Here is a 21,215-nt window from a genome sequence, read left to right as displayed (position 1 = left end):
CCAACATGGTAAAACCCCATCTCTACTGAAAATACACAAACTAGCCGAGTGTGGTGGCACATGCCTATAATCCCAGCTATTTGGGAGGTTGAGGCACAAGAATCGCTTGAATCCAGGAGGCAGAAGTTGCAGTGAGCCGAGATCATGCCACTGCACTCCAGCCTGGGTGACAGAGCAAGATTCTGTCTCTAAATAAATACATAAGTGTACCATTGAGAGAGAATAGTTGTTGTAGCATTTAGAATTGGCAATTGTTTTTAGGAAATATGGAGTGGTAGAAACATAGGCTTTGAGGTCATAGGCCTGAGTTCAAATTCTCACACTGCCACTTAGAAGCTTGTAAAATTAAAGCCAGATAATTTTAACTAAGGAGGAATTTTGAGAAGTATATATTTTGATGTAGCTGCTTTAGGAAGTTTGCATCAAAGCAACTTTATCAAAAGAAGAAATAACTGAATTTTGTTAGTAATGTACGACAGACATCCCTGACTTCTAGCTCCACCCAGAATTTCTACCCATTCATCCCATCTTTGTCTTTCATCCCATTCATGAGCTAGTGCCATCCCTAACCCTTACTCCAACTCTAACTACTGCCCTATATCTGAGCTTCACTCCATTGCCAGCCCCTAATAATGAACTATTAGTTGGGCATAGAGTGAGAACACCAGTCTTGCACATTCTTTTATAATTTCTAGAAGGTGACATATTTTAATGATTTCTTTTTTAAATTACCAAACCTGTTCCCGTATCAAAACAGCAACATCAAAAGGCCACATATTCAAGGAAATTTATTGAGCCTCTTTGAGCCGGAATTTTTTTTTCTTTGCACCTTATCTTTTTTTAATTTTTTTATTTCTTCTAAAAAAGGGGGGGATACATGTGAGCCTGAGGTTTTCATCTGTAAAATGGGAGCAATGATACTTACTCTCAAAATTGTCATAAAGATTAAATGAGATCATAGATAGCAAATACCTACCATGAGCCTGCCATTTCCATTCCCTTCACTGTCTCATTGAAAGGAAGAAAACTGGTATCTATAAGGTCCACATAATGAGCAACTTTTTTGAATTTTAGAAGCTAACAAACATTATTTTGCCTGAGCAATACAAAAGAGCATTCTCTGAAATTTAAAGAGATCAAAAAAGAAATGCTAAATAAAAGCTTTATTGTATAAACTAGATTTGGTTGAGGGAGAAGGTTGAAGGGTTGTGCAACAGAAAGCTCATAGTGGGTGTACTTATTTGTGCCAGTACTTTCCTATCTAAATGCCAATCACCATCACTACACAGATGGATTACATTCTAGCAACACTGAATATGTTATCGTAGAAAGTATTTTGTGAATGGTGAGTGATTAGGTTACTAGGAAATCCCATACCTGAAGGATCCTAAGAGCCTGTTTATCTCATAATGTAACTTAAACACAGTTCATTTGCAATAAAAAGGTAGAAAAAAGTACTATGACTCTACTAATAATTAAAGCAAAAATTAAGATAAGGAAAGCTATAGTTTTTGTTTGTCATTAATGGTGCTTGAGGAACAGCAGATATAACTAAAAGATTTAAAGATAGACACCTGTAGAAACGTTCGAAGGGCCTCTTGGGTACTTTCATGGGCATAAATGACAGAAGGTACTCATTCGTTATGTCTAATTTTATTTTTTTTTAATTAAAGCTTTCTTTTTTTAACACAAGTAAATCACTGGTACTAGTCATCTGTTGGTCATTTTTTAGAGAAAGAAATTTCCTAAATTAGTGAAAGTACAAAGAACGTAAAAGAGCAACATGAAAAAAGTGAAATCAGCTGTGAATTAGAAAAAGCATGAGGAGGCCAGGCGCAGTGGCTCACACCTGTCATCCCAATGGGAGGCCGAGGCTGGTGGATCACCTGAGGTCAGGAGTTCGAGACTAGCCTGGCCAACCTGGTGAAACCCCGTCTCTACTAAAAATACAAAAAATTAGCAGGGCCTGGTGGCAGACGCCTGTAATCCTAGCTACTTGGGAGGCTGAGGCAGAAGAATCACTTGAACCTGGGAGGCAGAGGTTGCAGTGAGCGGAGATGGTGCCATTGCACTCCAGCCTGGGCAACAAGAGTGAAACTCTGACTTTAAAAAAAGGAGGGGGGACATGAGGAAAAAAGGGTAACATTGAGTGGTATGTGATGATACAGCAGGAGGATCTTTGAAGCCTGATTTTCCACACCAGCCCCAGGTGGCGTGATCAGCCCGCGAGAGTAGGAAGCTAGAGGTGTAAAATGAAGAGAACAGTTGCAGTGTGGGTGGCCCAAGTCAAAGGGAATTGACAAATGCTACATGTTCAGGACATTTTAAAAGTATATGTTCATATTTCATGGGGTATTTATGAGCATGAACAAGAAAAAATTATTTGTATATTTTATGAGAAGCAGCAGTCACCCAGGCAGAAATCCCAGATTAAAAAGGATCCTAAAAGCCTGTTTATCTCATAAGTTAAATACAGTTCATTTGGCATAAGAGCTAGAAAATAGTACTGTGGCTTATTAACAATTAACCAGTAATTTGGTATTATATTATTATATAATAATGTGACAGAACTGAATGATAGGTGAAATTTTAAGTTACACAAGATGGGTTATTTGTTAAGGTACGTGTGGCTTATTAACAATTAACCAGTAATTTAATATTATATAATAATGTGACAGAACTGAATGATAGATGAAATTTTAAGTTACACAAGATGTGTTATTTGTTAAGGTACATGTAGGTTATAAGGACCATCAGGAATCCACAATAATGTGTAGTAATGAGTAACTCAAAGAGTTTTCCAAAATGACCTGGAGAATGACCATCAGAGCTCATGCTGCACAAACCTGCTTCTGTAGGGACATTCAGGCCCACAGGAGGATCTGCACACAGTTAGCAAGCATTATACCACACATTTTAAAATGAGATCTCCCTCTCCTTCTGCTACCTTTTGGTTAATTTATTGAAATGGGATTATGTGTTTACAGAGGTTTGAATCAGAATCTTTACTATATGCAGATCTTTATTCCTTTAGATCAATCTTGGGAAACTAGTCAGTGTTTGCCTGATACTAATGTAAGGATTGTGTGGTTGGTAAACATGGGCAAAGGAGGAGTCAGATTAGTGCCTAAATGGAATATTAGATAGCTCTATTCCTTGATTTACAAGGAAAAAAAATTACTGACAATCCTTTATAAAATGAATCAACCTATAGAATAACAGCCAAATAAATTTTGTTAGGATTTTCCTTTCATGAAACATTAACTTGTAGCTTATACAGAAATTTTGTCTGTTTAAAGAGTTTATTAGCAAGCTTAGAGTATTCTTGGAATTGTTTCTTACAAAGACTGTGAAAAAGATCAGTAAATCAACTAAAATTGTACTGCTGAAGGAAGTCAGTCTGGGCGAGATGGCTCCCAGGAGCCGCCTCAACGACCATTTCACAGTAAATGATTGTCTAGGAAGCTTAGCAGATAGATAGGTAAATACATTGAGTGACAAATGGAAAAGTCACTTCCTATTATTCTCAACAGCTGTGAAGAGTATTCTCAGTACTGAAGACTTGGTGCCTCTATAAAGTTGCTAACATAATGGAGTAGATTTATAAGGGAATTTCTAAGCTAGAGCCTATTTATTTAGCTTTTGCACCATGAGGATTTCATTACCTGAAGTTTTTCATTTATTGATGGACTAATTTATACATTCAGCTATTTATTGATTGATTTACAAACACTATTTGTACTAAAAGCGTAGCAATTAGTGTTGGAGACGAAGATAGAAAGGCCCTTTGCTTGTGGAGCTTACATTCTAGAGGGAAATAACAAGTACTCAAATTCATAATAATATTCCAGACAGTGATAAGTGCTGTTAGGGTAAGAGAAATGGAGTTTTATGTGGCAGAAGTGGAGAGTGGAGCTATTTTAGGTAAGAGGGTTAGGGAAGCCCCCTTGGGAGGCATTAGAGTCTAGAATAATGAAAGAGACAACTATGTAAAAGTAGGGAAAAAGAGCTTTGCAGGCAGAGGGAACAGCAAGGCAGATACCCTGAGGCAGCCAAGAAACTAGATCATATAGCTTCATAGAACAATATAAAGATGCTGGATTTTACTCTAGTGTTACAGGAATCCAGCAAATAATTTGGAGCAGGGGAGTGACGTAATCTTCCTTATGTTTAAAAAATGTTTGTGGTTGCATTGTGGAGAATAGGGGTAGAGGATAGTAGAAGGAGCTCAGCTAGGACGCTAGTAATGTCATCTGCATGTGCTTAGGATAGGATGGTGGCAGTGGATGAATGGACTATTTGAAGATATATATTAGAGAATGTAGTAAGGATCAGGACCTGCCTAAGGGATGGATTTAATGGCCATATTCTAAAACTTATGCCATGTTGATATCCACGGGGTTAATTTTTAAGTCATGTATTTCTCCAAAGTTAGAGTTCTCTAAAAATTTTCTTTTGGACTAAATAGCTGAGTGAGGTTTCAGAAGTAAGGAGACAGGCCGCTAAACAAATTAACGGCAACAAAAGTCTACATTTGATGGTTTAGATTTGTGCTTCTTTCTGGTTTGTTGAAACAGAAATTTAGCAGTCTGAGACAATTATTTTTATTTTTATTTTTTTGAGACAGAGTCTCACATTGTTGCCCAAGCTGGAGTGCAGTGGTACGATCTCAGCTCACTACGACCTCTGCCTCCCAGGTTCAAGTGATTCTCGTGCCTCAGCCACCTGAGTAGCTGGGATTACAGGCGCCTGCCACCACACATGGCTTATTTTTGTATTTTTAGTAGAGACAGGGTTTCGCCATGTTGCCCAAGGTGGTTTCAAACTCCTGGCCTCAAGTGATCCACCTGCCTCTGCCTCCCAAAGTGCTCAGATTACAGGCATGAGCCACGGCACCCAGCCTAGTCTGAGACAGTTATTTTCTATGGACAGTGGTTCACAAAATCTCCTTGATAGGCCCTGGTTGAGCCATGTGGGTCAGCCTCTGCAGCCTCCTCCCCTGCCTTGCTGCCTTTCAGTCTACTCCAGTCACACTGGACTTCCTTCTGTCTACACCAACAAGCCAAGCTCTTTCCTCTCCCAGCACCTTTGTGTGAGCTGTGCCTCTGCCTAGGAATCTCTTCCATTACTCCTTTTGGGCACAGTGCTTGCAGCCTCCAAGATTTCCAGGAGACTGGGAAAAGTCCAAGGGCTGCAAAAATGTGTATTATCTCAAAACTATGACAAGAAACTCACCAAAATAAAATGAATACATTTTAATTAAATGTCTACAAAATACAACATTAAGCTAACTTCATTAATTGCTAAACTTCATATTCATAAAATTTCAAGATGAAAATAATTTTTTGGTCAGATTCCTGAGTATGCTGAGAAATCACTGCCAAAAGTATATTAAATGCATTACTAGGAGCCAAATAAAATTTAAAGGCAATGTTGCAAAATCCATTTGACTACTTTTTGCAACCCAAAATATTTATATTTAATGTGAGACATAGGTGCATTTTAATATGTTTGCTGTGAAGTGAGATGAAATTTCAAAATTAAAAGTATCGAGGTCCTACAAAAGTCTTAAAATGGCTCTGCTTGAGTATGCTCTAACTAAGGCACGTGGTTGCACATAGGTGGAAGGAAAAAGAAAGATAATTTCAAAGATTCCTCGTGTATTTTCTCTCTCCCCTCCATGCTAAATGTTTTCAGCCAGGGCTGTCAGGCCTGACTACATCAACCAGTGTGTTCTATTCTAAAGGGAAGTGATGTTCAAGGAAACAGAGGAGACAGAAAAGAACTGAGAGAGACAGGAGAGTGTTCAAAGGGCAAATCCTAATGATTTGGTATAAATGTGGATCAGGTTAGGCCAGGCGCGGCGGCTCACACCTGTAATCCCAGCACTTTGGGAGGCTGAGGCGGGCAGATCAGTTGAGGTCAGGAGTTCAAGACCAGCCTGGCCAACATGATGGAACCTCATCTCTACTAAAAATACAAAAATTAGCTGGGTGTGGTGGTGCACATCTGTAATCCCAGCTACTCAGGAGGCTGAGGCAGGAGAATCGCTTGAACCCAGGAGGCGGAGGTTGCAGTGAGCCGAGATCATGCCACTGTTACTCCAGCCTGGGTGACAAATGAGACTCCATCTCAGAAAAAAAATGTGGATCAGGTGAGTTCTCTTCAACCAAAATTGAATCTAGAGATTATGTGGATGCAACATAAGAAAAACAGGAGTCAGGGAGTTCTGGATAGCCTGAGATCAGAGATGAATTGAAGTTGTGTTAGTCCATTCTCATGCTGCTGATGAAGACATACCTGAGACTGGACGATTTATAAAGAAAAAGAGGTTTAATAGACTCACAGTTCCACGTGACTGAGGAGGCCTCACAATCATGGCAGAAGGCAAAAGGCATGTCTTACATGGCAGCAGACAAGAGAAAATGAGAGTCAAGGAAAAGCCTTATAAAATCATCAGTTCTCATGAGACTTACTACCATGAGAACAGTATGGGTGACCCTACCCCCATCATTCATTTATCTCCCACTGGATCCCTCCCACAACACATAGGAATTATGGCTGCCACAATGCAAGACAAGATTTTGGTGGGGCACAGCCAAACCATATCAGAAGTTGTGAACAGAAGCAGGAGGAGCTGGAAACAGCTAAGGCTCTTCTGATCACCCTCATCCCCACATTAGTGGCAGGGAAGTGTTGCCCCTGACAACTCATTCACACACACACACACACACACACACACACACACACACTTACTTTCCTGACAAAAGACAGGCAGGCACCACGAGAGCTGTGAGGATTGATTCTTCCCTGGGTGCATGGTCTCCTGCAGTCGGCCCCTCTCTGACCCTTGGTCTCCCTCTTTCCCCTCTTCTCTGGGGGCCACAGCCCATGCTGTGCTTTGCACTGACTCCCCCTCCAGCAGGCACCTAGCAGAGGTTTGCTTTTTCATCCACAGATTGCTCCAGCTGATGCGCATTTTCTAAAAATGCCATGAGGTGGGCAAAATGAAGACTCATTAACAGAAACTTGACAGAAATCTTTGAAACCATGATCTCACCAACAAATTTCTATAAACTTTAAAACTATGTATTTGTTAAAGTTTTTGGAATTAGCTGCTGACATCTGGAATACTGGGTAAATTGGCCTAGTTCCACAGGAGACGCAGGCGAGTGGCTGGGCTGAAAATGGCATTTGGACTTCAACAGAAGGGGTGGAGGAGCTGCTCTCTGTGGCTTCTGGGCAATCTCCCGTCCCACAGCAGTACTGCTGTAAGTGCACATAGTCCAGTTAGAAAGAGGAGACAGCGTTCATTTGTGGTCATCATGGCCATTGTGTACAGACAACCTGAACCTCACAGTGGACACATTCCCCCCAGTTCTATCTCCCATGAAGTTATCTGATCCTTGAGAGTAAACTGCCACTAAGCACCCAATTTGATGTGAGTTTTCATTGGATAGCATCTTTCTGTAAATGCTGAAATTTATTTTTATTTTTTTATTTGAGATGGAGTCTCACTCTGTCACCCAGGCTGGAGTGCAGTGGCGCAATCTCAGCTCACTGCAAGCTGGTTTCGTGCCATTCTCCTGCCTCAGCCTCCCGAGTAGCTGGGACTACAGGTGCCCGCCACCATGCCTGGCTAATTTTATTTATTTTGTGTTTTTAGTAGAGGCTGGGTTTCACCGTGTTAGCCAGGATGGTCTCAATCTCCTGACCTTGTGCTCTGCCCACCTCAGCCTCCCAAAGTGCTGGGATTACAGGTGCGAGCCATCATGCCCAGCCAGCGTAAATACTTAATTAACAGCAGCCAAGAAACTCAACTTATGCTTTTTACTGGCCTAAAAGTTTATCTAGCTTAAAGTAAGATTCTAGCCCTGAATTGAATTAACTATGTGTAAATTTCCAAACTGAGAGAATGGGAATGGGAATGAAAAAGCTGAAGAATATACACTGTGAACTTTAAATAGGAAAGGTAAAGATAAGCAAAACAACGCAGGTGCTAGGGACAAAAAGTATAAAAAGAGCCTGAAACAGATGCTGAGAAGCACGTGTATTCCAAAAGATTTTTGATTCCTGACATAACCCAAAAATCTTAACTAGATAAATAAGAAGTTGTCTATCCACTTAGAAATCCATAAAGACATCTTAAATGAAGTATTGGGTAAATACATGCCAAAATGCATTGGTAGAGAGATTCCAAATTTGTTTGGAGCTGTAGCTTCTGCCTCTTCTAGGCAGAAGGAGAGGCTAGAGACCAGTAACAGGTGGTGCTATCAGAGGGAGAAGCCCATGGCAGGGTAAAATCAGTGTCCACCCATTGAATACCATAGAATGGGGACCATCATGCAAAACCTGTTCAAGTTACAAATGGAAAATTACGACCACAATAATTTAGAGTGTTATTTTAATTTTCTGCTCTAGTCCTTGATGGATCAAGCAAACAAAAAATAAGTGAGAACATAGACAAATTAATAAGGTAATTGTCTTAGTTCATTTGTGTTCCTATAAAGGATTACCCGAGGCTGGGTAATTTGTAAAGAAAAGAGGTTTATTTGGCTCACAGTTCTGCAGACTGTACAAGAAGTGCAGTGCCAACTTTTGCCTGTGGTGAGGGATTCAGGCTGCTTCCACTCATGGCAGAAGGAGAAGGGGAGCCAGTGGGTACAGAGATAACATGGCGACAGAGGAAGCAGGAGAGAGCGCAGGGAGGTACCAGGCTGTTTCTAAGAACCAGCTCTCAGGGAAACTAATAAAGCAAGAACTCACTGATTACCTCAAGGACAGTACCAAGCCATTCATGAAAGATCCACCACTATGGCCCGAACATCTCCCATTAGGCCCCATCTTCAGCATTAGGGAACAAATTTCAAAATGAGATTTGGAGGGACAAACATCCAACCTATAGCAGTAATTAACAGGCAAGATTTAGTAGATAAAGATTGTATCCTACAAATAAAATGTGTATATATATATATATATATATATATATCTGAAAGGAATATATGTATATATATATATATATATCTGAAAGGAATATATATATATATACACACACATATATACACATATATCTCCACATATATACACATATGTGCATATATATATACACATGTGCGTATATATATACACATATATATACACATATATATACGCACATATGCATATATATACACACATATATATATAGATTCCTTTCAGATGTCCAATAGACATTTATGAAAATATCATGAACTAGGCTCAGAGACAGTCTCAAAAGATACCAATAAAACATGACACCAAAATCAGGGACTATAACAGTCACATATTCCACTACTTAAAAATTTTAAACTTGTGTTTTGGGAGGACAAACCTCGCTAAAGAAACAAAACATTTCAACAAATTTGAAGCAAGGGAATATTTTCAACACGTATGACAGACTATATATCCTCAATGTGTAAAGAACTCTTACAAATCAGTAAGTAAAAATAAACCCACTTTAAAAATGGGCAAAGTCCATGAAAAGGCTTCACACACACACACACACACACACACACACACGCTATATATATATATATATATATATACACACACACATATATATATATACACACACATATATATGTATATAGCCAACAAACATGAATAGCTTCTAAACTTGTTTAGTAATCAAAAAATGTAGATTAAGAGAGTGTAGGCATGAAATGGCCAAAATAAAAAGTATCATCAAAGTTCAGTATTGACAAGTAGTAAGAAGTGGCACCTCAGTCATTGTTGATGTTCTTGGTAAATGTAACTTGGTGCAATCTTTTTGGAGGGCAGCTTGACAATAAGTGCCAACTTTTTAAGTGTGCATTTGCTTTAACAAAGCAGTCTGCTTTTAGGAATTTATCCCAAGGAAATAATTGGACAAGTGCACAAAGATATACAGGGATGTATATCATAGAAGCATTGCTTATAATAGTAAAAAGTGAAAACAACCTCCCCAAATGTTTATAATTGAAAATTGGCTTGATTCATTAAAAATCAAAATGTCTCACCATATTTCTTCAACATAGGAACATGGCAATTAAATGTTGTAAAAAGGAGTAAAGCAGATTTACTATGATTTCATAATTTTTAAAAAGAAAAGTAATATGTGTGTACACATGAGAAAAACTGTCTGGAAGTATTACCAAAACATAACTGTGCATTTTGTGGTCATCTCTAGAAGGTGGAATTGCCGATTTTTACCTTTTAAAAAATGCTGCTTTTATGTTATTGGGTTTTTTTTCCAATAAGTATACAATTTCTATAATCCACTAAAATAATATGGTTATTTGTTTTGAAACATAATATCATAGAAATAACAAGTGAGTTAAAATGCTGCCTTTAAGCCCACAACATCAACAAGTTTTTCTATCTAATCTAGTAAACATTTCTTTGATGATTACAAGAACATAACCAATAAAAGAATGATATCAGAGAGGCGTAGATTCATTCACCTCTTCTTCTTTAAATTAATATAACTTCTGAATGGTATCAAAACAAAAGCAACATTGTATGGCTCTTCTGTGTCTCTAGAAATGAGCTCTGCAGAGCTGTTTTTTCTGTGGGACCCTTGAAAATAATAGAATGTTGCTTAGGTTTCTAAGAAATGTAAATATGGATGCATTCGCTTCTCTTATGGCACGTGAATAATAGTGAGATTTCATCCATATTGACTTATATACCAAACCGCTCTTAAAGAGATGGGCTCAATTGTAAAAAAATGGCTCAGTTCCCTAGGTAGCTTGGCTGTTTGACATGAATTTGCTTTTAAGGAACTTTGTGGCTCAAGTATTCTACCACTTACTTTGGCTATGTGTGTCTGCCTTTCATATAAAAGAGGCTTTTTTCTGGAGATGGGAAAGAGGCTCTGGGAAAATGCAGAAACTGATTTACTTAAGTGAAGATAACCTCAAAACCTTGTCGGTATTCATTACAGCATTTAAGTAACTATAGTTTTGTTAAACTTCCCTACGCCCCAGTTGACAGACCTTACTCACATGCTCATTTTATTTCACAAACATTCTTTGGGAGCCTTTGATAGGCAGGACATAGTAGAAAGGACTTCAAAGGAGAAACCAGAAGGCCTAGTTTCTAGCTTTTTAGTAACTGTGTGACCCTGAGGCCAGCAACTCAGCTTCTCCGTTTTCCTTCTCCATAACACAATGTTAAGGATCCCTGATGGTCTCCCAGAGGGTCTTGACTCAAAGGTTAAGTGAGATAATCCAGCTGTTAGAAAATCACGATATCCAAAACAGTGTGCTTCTGTGAGTTGTAGGCAAGGTTCTGAGGGCTTTAGGGGATGCAGAGATGAATAAGATATGATCCCTCCCTGTGGACAGGCTTCCGACCTGATCAAAAAACAGATCCTCAGCAATACATGAGATTAAGCAAGGGAGGGTGAGGCAGAGGAGCTGTAGTATGGACTAAGCAGAGAACTGTGGAGACTCAAATTCCACTAAGCTCTTATCCATTTGGCCAGTGTCATAGCCTACTAGCCTTCTTGGGGGTGGGAATAAAGAAGGCTAGAAAGGTAATCCTGTCCTAAATGGAGTTATCCCCATTCTCTCATTAAATCTTGCAATTAAATGTAGGAGCTTTATTTTTGAGGCACCCTTGCAAGTCAATATAAATAAAGCTAAGCCTCTTGATTCCCAATGCCTTCTCTCTCCAGAATTTCTCCCCAAAATGCTGATGTGGGCTGTTCTTTTCTGTTCCTATGATTGTAACAGAAAAGAAGTTCAGCTTCATGTTTGCCTTTATAAATATGTCTTGATTTAGACAAGCAGCAAAGAGGAGCAGTTTTGTAAGTTAAAGGATCACAGTCTGTGAAATTCATAGTCTGAAAAAAAACAGACCCAGTATCACTGCCAGTCTTGAATAAACCAGAAACAATCAAATAGACTAATGCTATGAATGGTCTGGAGTTTAAAGTGCTTTTCTGTGTTATTTTTGCTTCAGATTAAGGCATCAGGATAGATATCATATAGTACCGGGAAGTATGACAGATGTATCACTTAGAAATGCGTTCAGCTCTAGATTACAACAAACACAACAAGAAAAGACTGACCATGACATAAATGAAAGTAAAGAGGCTTATCTGTCACTTGTAACAAACAGTCCTAGAACAGGCAGTCCTGGGCTTGTGAGCACCTTAACAAAGCCACTGGGGACCTAGGCTCTCTCACTTTTCTGTTCCACAATCTCAGCAGAGAGATCTTTATCTAATAATGTTCCATTATTGTCACAAGATGGCTGCTGCCCCCTAGAGAGGAAAGATGACCATAGGAGCAACAGGGAAAAGATGTGGCAGCCAATTCCATTGATTCCCTTTTAAAACACTTATAATGAAAGCCAAATGGATAAATTCACCTTCCAACTTTTACTTATATCTCATTGGTGAGAACCCATTGCTGGACACATGGCCACCCCTAGACCAATCACTGGATAGTGACTAAAAGGAAGAGGCTGTGACTGGCAGCTGGATCAGTCCACACCAAAGCATTTGCAATAGGAAATGGGAAACACCAAATAACTCTAGACTCCTATTCTACCAGTTGAACAGATACAGTTGCTAAGCAAAAATTTTGTTATCATTGTTTAACTGACTTCATTTTGCATATTTAATCTATTATTTTACATAATTTTATCTTGTTTCTTTCTTGGTGTCTTGGTACCTTTAAAATCTGTTATCAGCTATTCCGAAATAGCTCACAGAGCACATGACTCTCCTCAGCATTGAATACTTCCTCTCTTCAGCCAATTTCATAGTTACATTTGTAATCATGCAAACATTAGGTGCAGGCAATATTTGTAAAACACAGCATTTCCTTCTGTTTCTGTATAGAATTGTGAGGACACGAAACCATCTCAGAAGGGAGAAATTTACAAGATGCTGATTGTAAAAATAATCTTAAATTATTTCAGAAATGGTCAGGTGGGGAAATACTGTTCATGGCATGGGTGAGAAAGCATTGTTGGCTCTGTCATTTGCAGACCCTTCAGCCCATGTACTACCAGGCACTATTAGGCTTTCTCCCCCGATGCCCAGGAGACTGGTGTATCTTTAAAGCAAACAATTTAAATGAAGCCTAGTTGGCTGCCTCTAAGTATCTTCCTCATAAAGGATTTTAGAGAGACATTTAACGCTTGAAGCTGAAAGCAATGTCTATTTCTTACAGAGGTAAGCATTTGGGATTTCTTTTGCCTACTTAAAAGACCCTAGGAGCAGTATAGACAAGTGTGTGCCTCTATGGCTTACTACGATTTTTATTCTGTGTTGATTTATTTTTCCAATATTGCTAAAAATTGCATTCTACAGCTTGATATTTTCCAGATTGCATCCTGTGGATCCAAACACATAACAGCAATCATGGTTTTATATTTTTAACATCAGAGTATCATTGCATAGTAACTGAAAGTTAGTGATTTGTAAATTCACTGTAAACAAAACAAAAATAAAAAAATTATTCCAAAATGCAGTTTTTTTTCTCTCCCAATCTTACAGTAATAGAAAGACAAAGATTTAGTGTATTGGTTAAGAAGCTTTAGAGTCAGGGAAAGCTGATTTCCCATTGAGTACCCCATTTACTAGTCCCATTTTCTCATCTGTTAAAAAGAAATAATTATTCATACTACACAGAATTACTGAAAGATGGAACTAAGGAAAGTAATGTGGATATTGTGTCTTAGGACATGGCCGAGATTCCACAAATGGTAGACATCTTTAACAATAATAATAAACAAGTTGTGGCATTTGCTGTCTCTTAACTGGATTTGCAAGACTAGTGGTATTGAATATGACTTTTCCCTTCCTTTTATTGACCATTCAACTAAAGCAGAGAATGGGCTTTTCCGTTTTATTCCTCTCTTCATTGTCCAATTGCAAAACCATAGTTTTGAAACTGTTAAACAGTAATTATTCATTGTTGGGGAAAGCTGCTTATATTTTATAACCTTGAGTTTAAGTCCATGGTAATCCTGTATGTGGACAATATTCCATCATTAAATAACATCTTAATCTCTGCAAGAAGCAAGTCAGAATAGTTATCCTTATTTGGCTGATTCAGCAAAAGGTAATTAAGAAAATTTATTAAATATCTCAACGATTTCACAGAGTATTGCCTTAGCCTTTTTGTCCACATCAGCTATGCCCTCTGACTAACAGGTTTACTATTGACTGACAGGTTTACTAACAATGGTACTGAAATTGCTTCAGAATAGCAGAAACAAGTACTGTGATGGACAAACCTTAGTTTGATTGACCCTGGGAATATTTACATTGACTCATGTAACTACAATATAGTATGTCTATATTTTAATCTTCTGTGATAGATTACAAACTCCTGAGCAGTTTTCTCTTAAAAAATTAATTTGCCTGCCTTCAAACAATTTGCAATTACATAGTACTTAATTGGGACCCATGACATGAATTTTACTGATTTGAGACACAACCATTAAAACTATATTATGATGTTTTCAGTAAAGGCCATTTGAAAAATAAGGAAAACAAAAAAAAACTTGTAAATCGCAAATTTCCTGCCACCAAATGCAGCTACCGCAAACATTCTGGTGAATTTCCTTCATGCATAACTTTATGGCTTTGTAAGACTTATTTCAGGCTGGGCGCGGTGGCTCATGCCTGTAATCCCAGCACTTTGGGAGGCCGAGATGAGTGGATCCCCTGAGGTCGGGAGTTCGAGACCAGCCTGACCAACATGGAGAAACCCCGTCTCTACTAAAAATACAAAATTAGCCGGGCATGGTGGCACATGCCTGTAATCCCAGCTACTAGGGAGGCTGAGGCAGGAGAATCGCTTGAACCTGGGGGGCGGAGGTTGCGGTGAGCTGAGATCAAAACTGTCTCAAAAAAAAAAAAAAAAAGACTTATTTCATCATATACATTTTAATGTGATTATATTATCTATAAATATTTGAAAGATGGATAATGTTCTGTCAAGTGCTCTACCATTTTACTTAAGCCTTCCATTTTGACATTGATATTGTTACCAATTACTATTAGCAGTAATCCTGTAATACTTTTCATATTTTATAAAAACTGTCTCTAAATTTAAAATTGTTTTCTCAGGATAGATTTCAAGAAGTAAGATTAATGAGTCAAAAGGTTTATATTCATGAGCAATATATGAGTGGGTACCCAATTTTAGGTACATTTGACAACTGTAGATGTTAACTTTTTTTAAAAAGTTGCATCTTTGAAAGCTTGTTTCAAATTGCATTTATTAGATTGACCGAAATCCATTCTAGAATTTGGCAAGGTTTAAATAAGTAAAATGAAATTATTTTGGTATATAGTGTGAAGTGAAGACTTTAATTTTTCTCTAATAGATTGTGTTTAGAATGTTCTGATTTCCATCTCTGTCTCTTTCAGTTTTACAGGAGATTCTAAACTTGCCTCAAGTATGCGCTATGTGGAAACACAATCAATGCAGATAGGAGCATCCTATATGATTCAGTTCAGTTTGGTGATGGGATGTGGCCAGAAATACACCCCACACATGGACAACCAGGTGAAGCTGGAGTACTCAACCAACCACGGCCTTACCTGGCACCTCGTCCAAGAAGTAAGTCTAGTTTCCCTAAACCTTGTAACAGGTAACCTTCTGCCTTTTACCTAGGAAGCCAAAAAATAAAAAATTACAGTTCTAGAAGTTTAGGTTTTCTTGAAAAGAAACAGTGTTATTTAATATTTGTAACTTAGAATTAACATAAAGTCAGCAAAGGATTACAAAAATGCCACATTCTTCACGACAGATATTAAAGGATAATTGGAAATAAAAAAGAAATGAAAATAACTTCCAAAACTGGCTACCCTCAAATGATGTTTTGAGTATTATTTTCTCTGTCCCTCTTCTTTATAAATGTGTCCCTTTCTTTTTTCCCTGTAAGGTGTCTTCATCTGTCTCTACCTATAGTTAGACCATATTAAGAATGTGGTATCTCTTGTCTTTAGAAACAAAGAAGAAATATATAGATCTTGGAATAAAATTCGTATATATCTTAGCAATCTGCCATTGCAACAAATGGATAAATATCATAGTGAATAAACTAATTTTTACCAAATGACTATGTTATGATAACAGGCCTAAAAACAGAATCCTAATCCATGTCTGTTTGTACATGCGAGTATTGGGAAATGTTAAATTTCATTATGGCACCTCATTTGAAATTATTTCTTAAATAATTTTAAGACTTTCTATGAAGTTTTAGCTTCATGGAAAGAAAAATCATGGATTGTTTCCATATCACAAATAGTTAAGATTATGACATTAGATTTCTCTGAGGTCTTTTTCACTTACAGTGGTTGAGTAGACATATTTCACCTGAGGAAAACAGAAGCTGGGTTTGATTTGTGCCTAACTTTCTTTCAGGAATGCCTTCCAAGTATGCCGAGTTGTCAGGAATTTACATCAGCAAGTATTTACCATGCCAGTGAGTTTACACAGTGGAGAAGAGTCATAGTGCTTCTTCCCCAGAAAACTTGGTGAGATGACATCTTTAGATATGGCTGTCACTTTAACTTTGACTATCCCTTTTGTTTCAGTTCTATCTCTATTCAAGTATGACTTGAATATGAAGGCAGGTTAAGCACAATAGCATGATGTTTATTCTTTTTATTTCATTATCAAAAGACCAAAACCTTTCATTTATGTGAATGATATTTGAAAAAGAGAGCTAATGACAAATATGAAAATGTGGTTTCCAAACTGTCCTAGCCTTCTCTGACCTTCCTACTTGCCTCAGCTTTTTCTTTTTGTGGGAGAACTCAGTGAGTTGGTTACTTTCAGTTTGACATACAAAAAGGAATATAGGAATCTAGAAATTCAAGTAATTTGGGTTGCAAAGCTGTTTTCTCATTGCAAACCCTTACTTTTGTATATCAGAAGCTTAATATACACCCTTTCTCTATTCATGTTTTTTCAGTAACACTAAAAATTATCCCCCAGGAACAGAGGCCTCAACAAACTAGGAAGAAAGATAAACATTTGATAGTGTGAAAGAAAAAAGCACAATAGTTTTTTTCCCAAATATTACATTGTTTTGTGTTAGATTGATCACTCAAAAAATGTAATATTTGGGGAAAAAATTAAACAATTCCTGGTTCAGGATGAACTCACCCAAAGAAAAATCCTTCGACTAGAAATTAGAAGGCCTGAATTCTCAGTATAGCTCTACCAATGATTAATTAATCACATGATCTTAACCATTCACAACCTCTTCAAGGCCAGGTCCTTGTAAATATAATGAAAAGGTTTAATTACATGATCTTACAGGTCCCTCCAGTCCTGTAGTTCTAAGATTCTGTAATTTGTGCAGAAGAAAAAGCATAAAAGAGATAAGTATTATATTATTCTGTAGTATCTGCCTAACAATCACTCTTTTGTAAAAAGAAAATTACTAAATAAACCCTCTCAGATTATTTTATATAAAAGTTACACTCTACACAAAAACAATTGGTTGGATATCAACCTAGAGTTATTTTTACGCCTTTAGTTGAAGATTGAATTCCTGCATTATGTAAAAATGCCTTTTTGATTATTTTGAAGGATGCATTATTATGTCAGTTGGAATACAATGCTTGAAATTTGATTTCCACAGATTTTCCTGTTTCCAACTGTGAGCCATTTCCTAGATACTCTACTAATGCTTTGTATAACAAGTTGCTACTTTCTCTAGCATTCTACTTTTTTATGTCTACTGCTGGGAATATAATCAAGACTTTTATTTAATGTCAATGGTATTCCAAGCATATATGTCAAATTTATGCAAAACAACACTTCAGACAATTGAAATACTGGTCATACTCAAAGCAGAGCTACTGAGGTTTATTTTTTCATTATTTTACAATTAAGTATATTTCCCTCATATAAAAATTGTTGTTTTTTACTCATTGACATGTAAAGCACACTTTCAAAATTATGATGGTAAAATACTATTGATAGTGTATTTTTTTTTTTTTTTTTTGAGACAAAGTCTTGCTCTGTCACCCAGGCTGGAGTGCAGTTGCACGACCTTGGCTCATTGCAGCCTTCATTTCCCGGGTTCAAGTGATTCTCCTGCCTCAGCCTCCCAAGTAGCTGGGACTACAGGCATGCCCCATTACACCCAGCTAATTTTTGTATTTTTAGTAGAAATGGGGTTTTGTCGTGTTAGCCAGGCTGGTCTTGAACTCCTGACCTCAGGTGATCCACCCACCTTGGCCTCCCAAAGTGCTGAAATTACAGGCATGACCCACCGCGCCTGGCCTAATAGTATATTTTAGAGATGTCTTTTTGTCCCTAGAAACATTATGAACTATTGTTCTTATTTAATGTAGCTTAGGCAAATTCAGAAAGTGTTGTCCTTATCAGAAAAGCCTTTGCAGGTTCTTTGACACTCAAATTGTGTGCTGCATTATTCTTTTCTAGCTCAAAAGATAGCAACACCAAGTTGTAAGTTTTAGTATAGTCAGAAAAGGTTAATTATCATCAGTGTTAAATACACACTGAAAGGAAATATATTAACCCATAAGCGTTTAAGTTCCCTGGAGTACCTAGCAGGTAGTAGTTGTGCTTATTGGACCTTGAGAAATTAAATAGAATTTTAACTTGATGAGCCTCAATGTGCTAAAGAGATGTTTTATTATAAAGAATCTCTTTTAATAAATAGTTAAGATTATGATGTTAGATAAATTTTCTACTAAATTATTCCTCAGACCATTTACCTTTAAGTATATGTAACAAGTAATTTAATTCTACCTTTCCAAATTTCCTTCTAAGCCCTGGGAAAAAAAAAAGTGAAAATATTTTTTTAAAAACAATCCGGCAGGATATTTATCTTAACATTCCTACTGACTAATATTTAAACTAAACATTATTGCTACATTTCAAAAAATCGTATTCTACTAGTTATTGTCATTGTTTTTGGATCTATAATGCTTAAAAGCTCTGCCATAAAAATAAAGTATATTTACTTTCCTTGGAAGTCTTGATAACTTTATTTATTTTGATAATTTTAAACCTTTGCAAATAGCAGGTTTTTCTCAAGCATTGGGGAAAGGGAATGCAGTTTGTAGCAGTAATCTTTTTTTGGCCAAATTTTTGTTCTGCCATTTTGATTTAAACATATGCAATTATAAATTGAATACGTAAAAGCAAATGTGGTCCCTGCATTATCACATATTTGTTAACTTTTGGAAATGTGCTAGGATAGGGCAACTTAGAATGGAAATGCTGAATGTATATACCTGCATAGAGAAATTATATTGTGTATGAACATTTGTTACCCAATGAAAATTAATTTTGTTTTTATGAGAGACATTTACATAAGAACATGGCCTGATGAGACCCAAACAGCTGTCAGTTGCTGACTTCATAAACAAATCAACACCTAATGAGTGAATGAGTTTCAGAATAATTGGATAAATGTAATTACAGGAACTCTGAAGGTGGAAGATACAATTTAGTCAGCCTTCATTTACCTTGATTCCTCAGGTAACCTAACTATGAAGAGACGATTCAATACTGTTTCATTTCAGTCTTCAAGTTATATAGGAAGGAAAAATCAAATAAAGGAGTCAAGTTTTGTTGCTTTGGGGAATCTGGAGAGTTTAGATTTCAAATGCAAGTCAACTTCATTTCATGACCCACACAGCAGTAGTTCTGCCTTCAGACTCAATCCAAAGTGGACAAGATTTTCTTCCTAAGATTACTTAGTTTTGAGAGGTAGAGAAAGAAAAAATTGGCAATTTAAATATTTGTATTGAGGGAGAGACACAGCAATGATACTGCTGCAGTTCAGAGACTTTGCACCTTGTCTTCTCATGTGTGACAGCTGGAGATTGCTCACACAACTAATTTTTTTTTCTCAATAAAACTAAAGCCAATATTCAATCTCTTTTTCCTGCCTTTTCTCTTAATTAACATTAGCATATTAAACTGTGGATTGTGGTTTTTTTTTATTATTATACTTTAAGTTTTAGGGTACATGTGCACAACGTGCAGGTTTGTTACATATGTATACATGTGCCATGTTGGTGTGCTGCACCCATGAACTCATCATTTAACATTAGGTATATCTCCTAATGCTATCCCTCCCCCCTCCCCCCACCCCACAAATGTCCAACAATGATAGACTGGATTAAGAAAATGTGGCACATATATACCATGGAATACTATGCAGCCATAAAAAATGATGAGTTCATGTCCTTTGTAGGGACATGGATGAAGCTGGAAACCATCATTCTCAGCAAACTATCGCAAGGACAAAAAACCAAACACCGCATGTTCTCACTCATAGGTGGGAATTAAACAATGAGAACACATGGACACAGGAAGGGGAACATCACATACTGGATTGTGGTTTTAAATGGAATTGTCCCCTTGAAGTTTTGTGTCCTAAGGAAATAATATCTTTTTTAAAAGTTCATAAGATGCATATAAGGATTAATTTACTTAGGGAAACCATTTAGAATGTGTCTGCATGTGACTGTTTAGAAGCATAAACTATGTAACCTATGACAAGTTTCTGAAACCCTTCCTCATGCCCATTTTCACATTTTGAAGTAAAAAAATCTCAAATTAATGGGTGCCATGGGTTTTTTATAGGCATGTAACTGTAAAGAAAATAAATTGTCACTTGGTCAATATACCAGCAGAGGAATCATTATATTTGAGAGCTGGAAGGGATCTTAGAAATTAGTTTGCCCAAACCTTTTATTTGAGAGGTGAGGAACTACAAGCCCCTGAAAGCTTATATTTCTCACTAAAGGTCACACAGCTGCTAAGTTGCAGAACCAGGGTCCTAGGGGCCTTGTCCCCCAACTACTAGTACATTCTTCATTCTGTTACCTACAGAAGCCATAAGCAGGCTGCCCTTTACTGACCTGTTCATCCACTCACTGACTTACTGTTTTAGCAAACTTTTTTGGACACCTACTTTATTCTGTTCCTGTGCCAACTATGGAGACTAAAGATATCCCTATCCCCAAAGAGCTCACAATCTAGTCACCCGTGGCCGTGGACTTGACTCAGATTAAACTCTATCTTAAAAGAGTAAACTCAGCTTTCCTTTTCAGGATGACAAGGTGCATAAGTCTTACTTACTTCTGTAGCGCTCTCTGCTCTAAGATAATGCATCTACTTTTATAGTAGGCTTTTCTAAAAACCATTTCTTAGTGGGACTATGAAAATTGTGATGGCTGTTTGATTACA

General features: G+C 37.3%; 1 protein-coding gene across 4 annotated transcripts in view; it reads left to right on the top strand.

The window, feature by feature from the left end:
* The window catches only part of RELN (reelin), a 543,089-nt gene that overhangs the window by 382,206 nt on the left and 139,668 nt on the right, over positions 1-21,215 (top strand). For all 4 annotated transcript variants that reach the window (XM_058425556.1, XM_032761303.2, XM_032761302.2 and 1 more), the window contains exons 21-22: positions 15,395-15,587; positions 16,395-16,507. In XM_058425556.1, the coding sequence (XP_058281539.1) occupies positions 15,395-15,587; positions 16,395-16,507 (306 nt within the window). The remainder of the gene's footprint in view (positions 1-15,394; positions 15,588-16,394; positions 16,508-21,215) is intronic.

Source organism: Hylobates moloch, unplaced genomic scaffold, assembly GCF_009828535.3.
Source record: "Hylobates moloch isolate HMO894 unplaced genomic scaffold, HMol_V3 SCAFFOLD_1, whole genome shotgun sequence".
NCBI lineage: Eukaryota > Metazoa > Chordata > Mammalia > Primates > Hylobatidae > Hylobates > Hylobates moloch.
The sequence above is the reverse complement of the archived record's forward strand: the minus strand, read 5'-3'. Positions and strand labels throughout refer to the sequence as shown.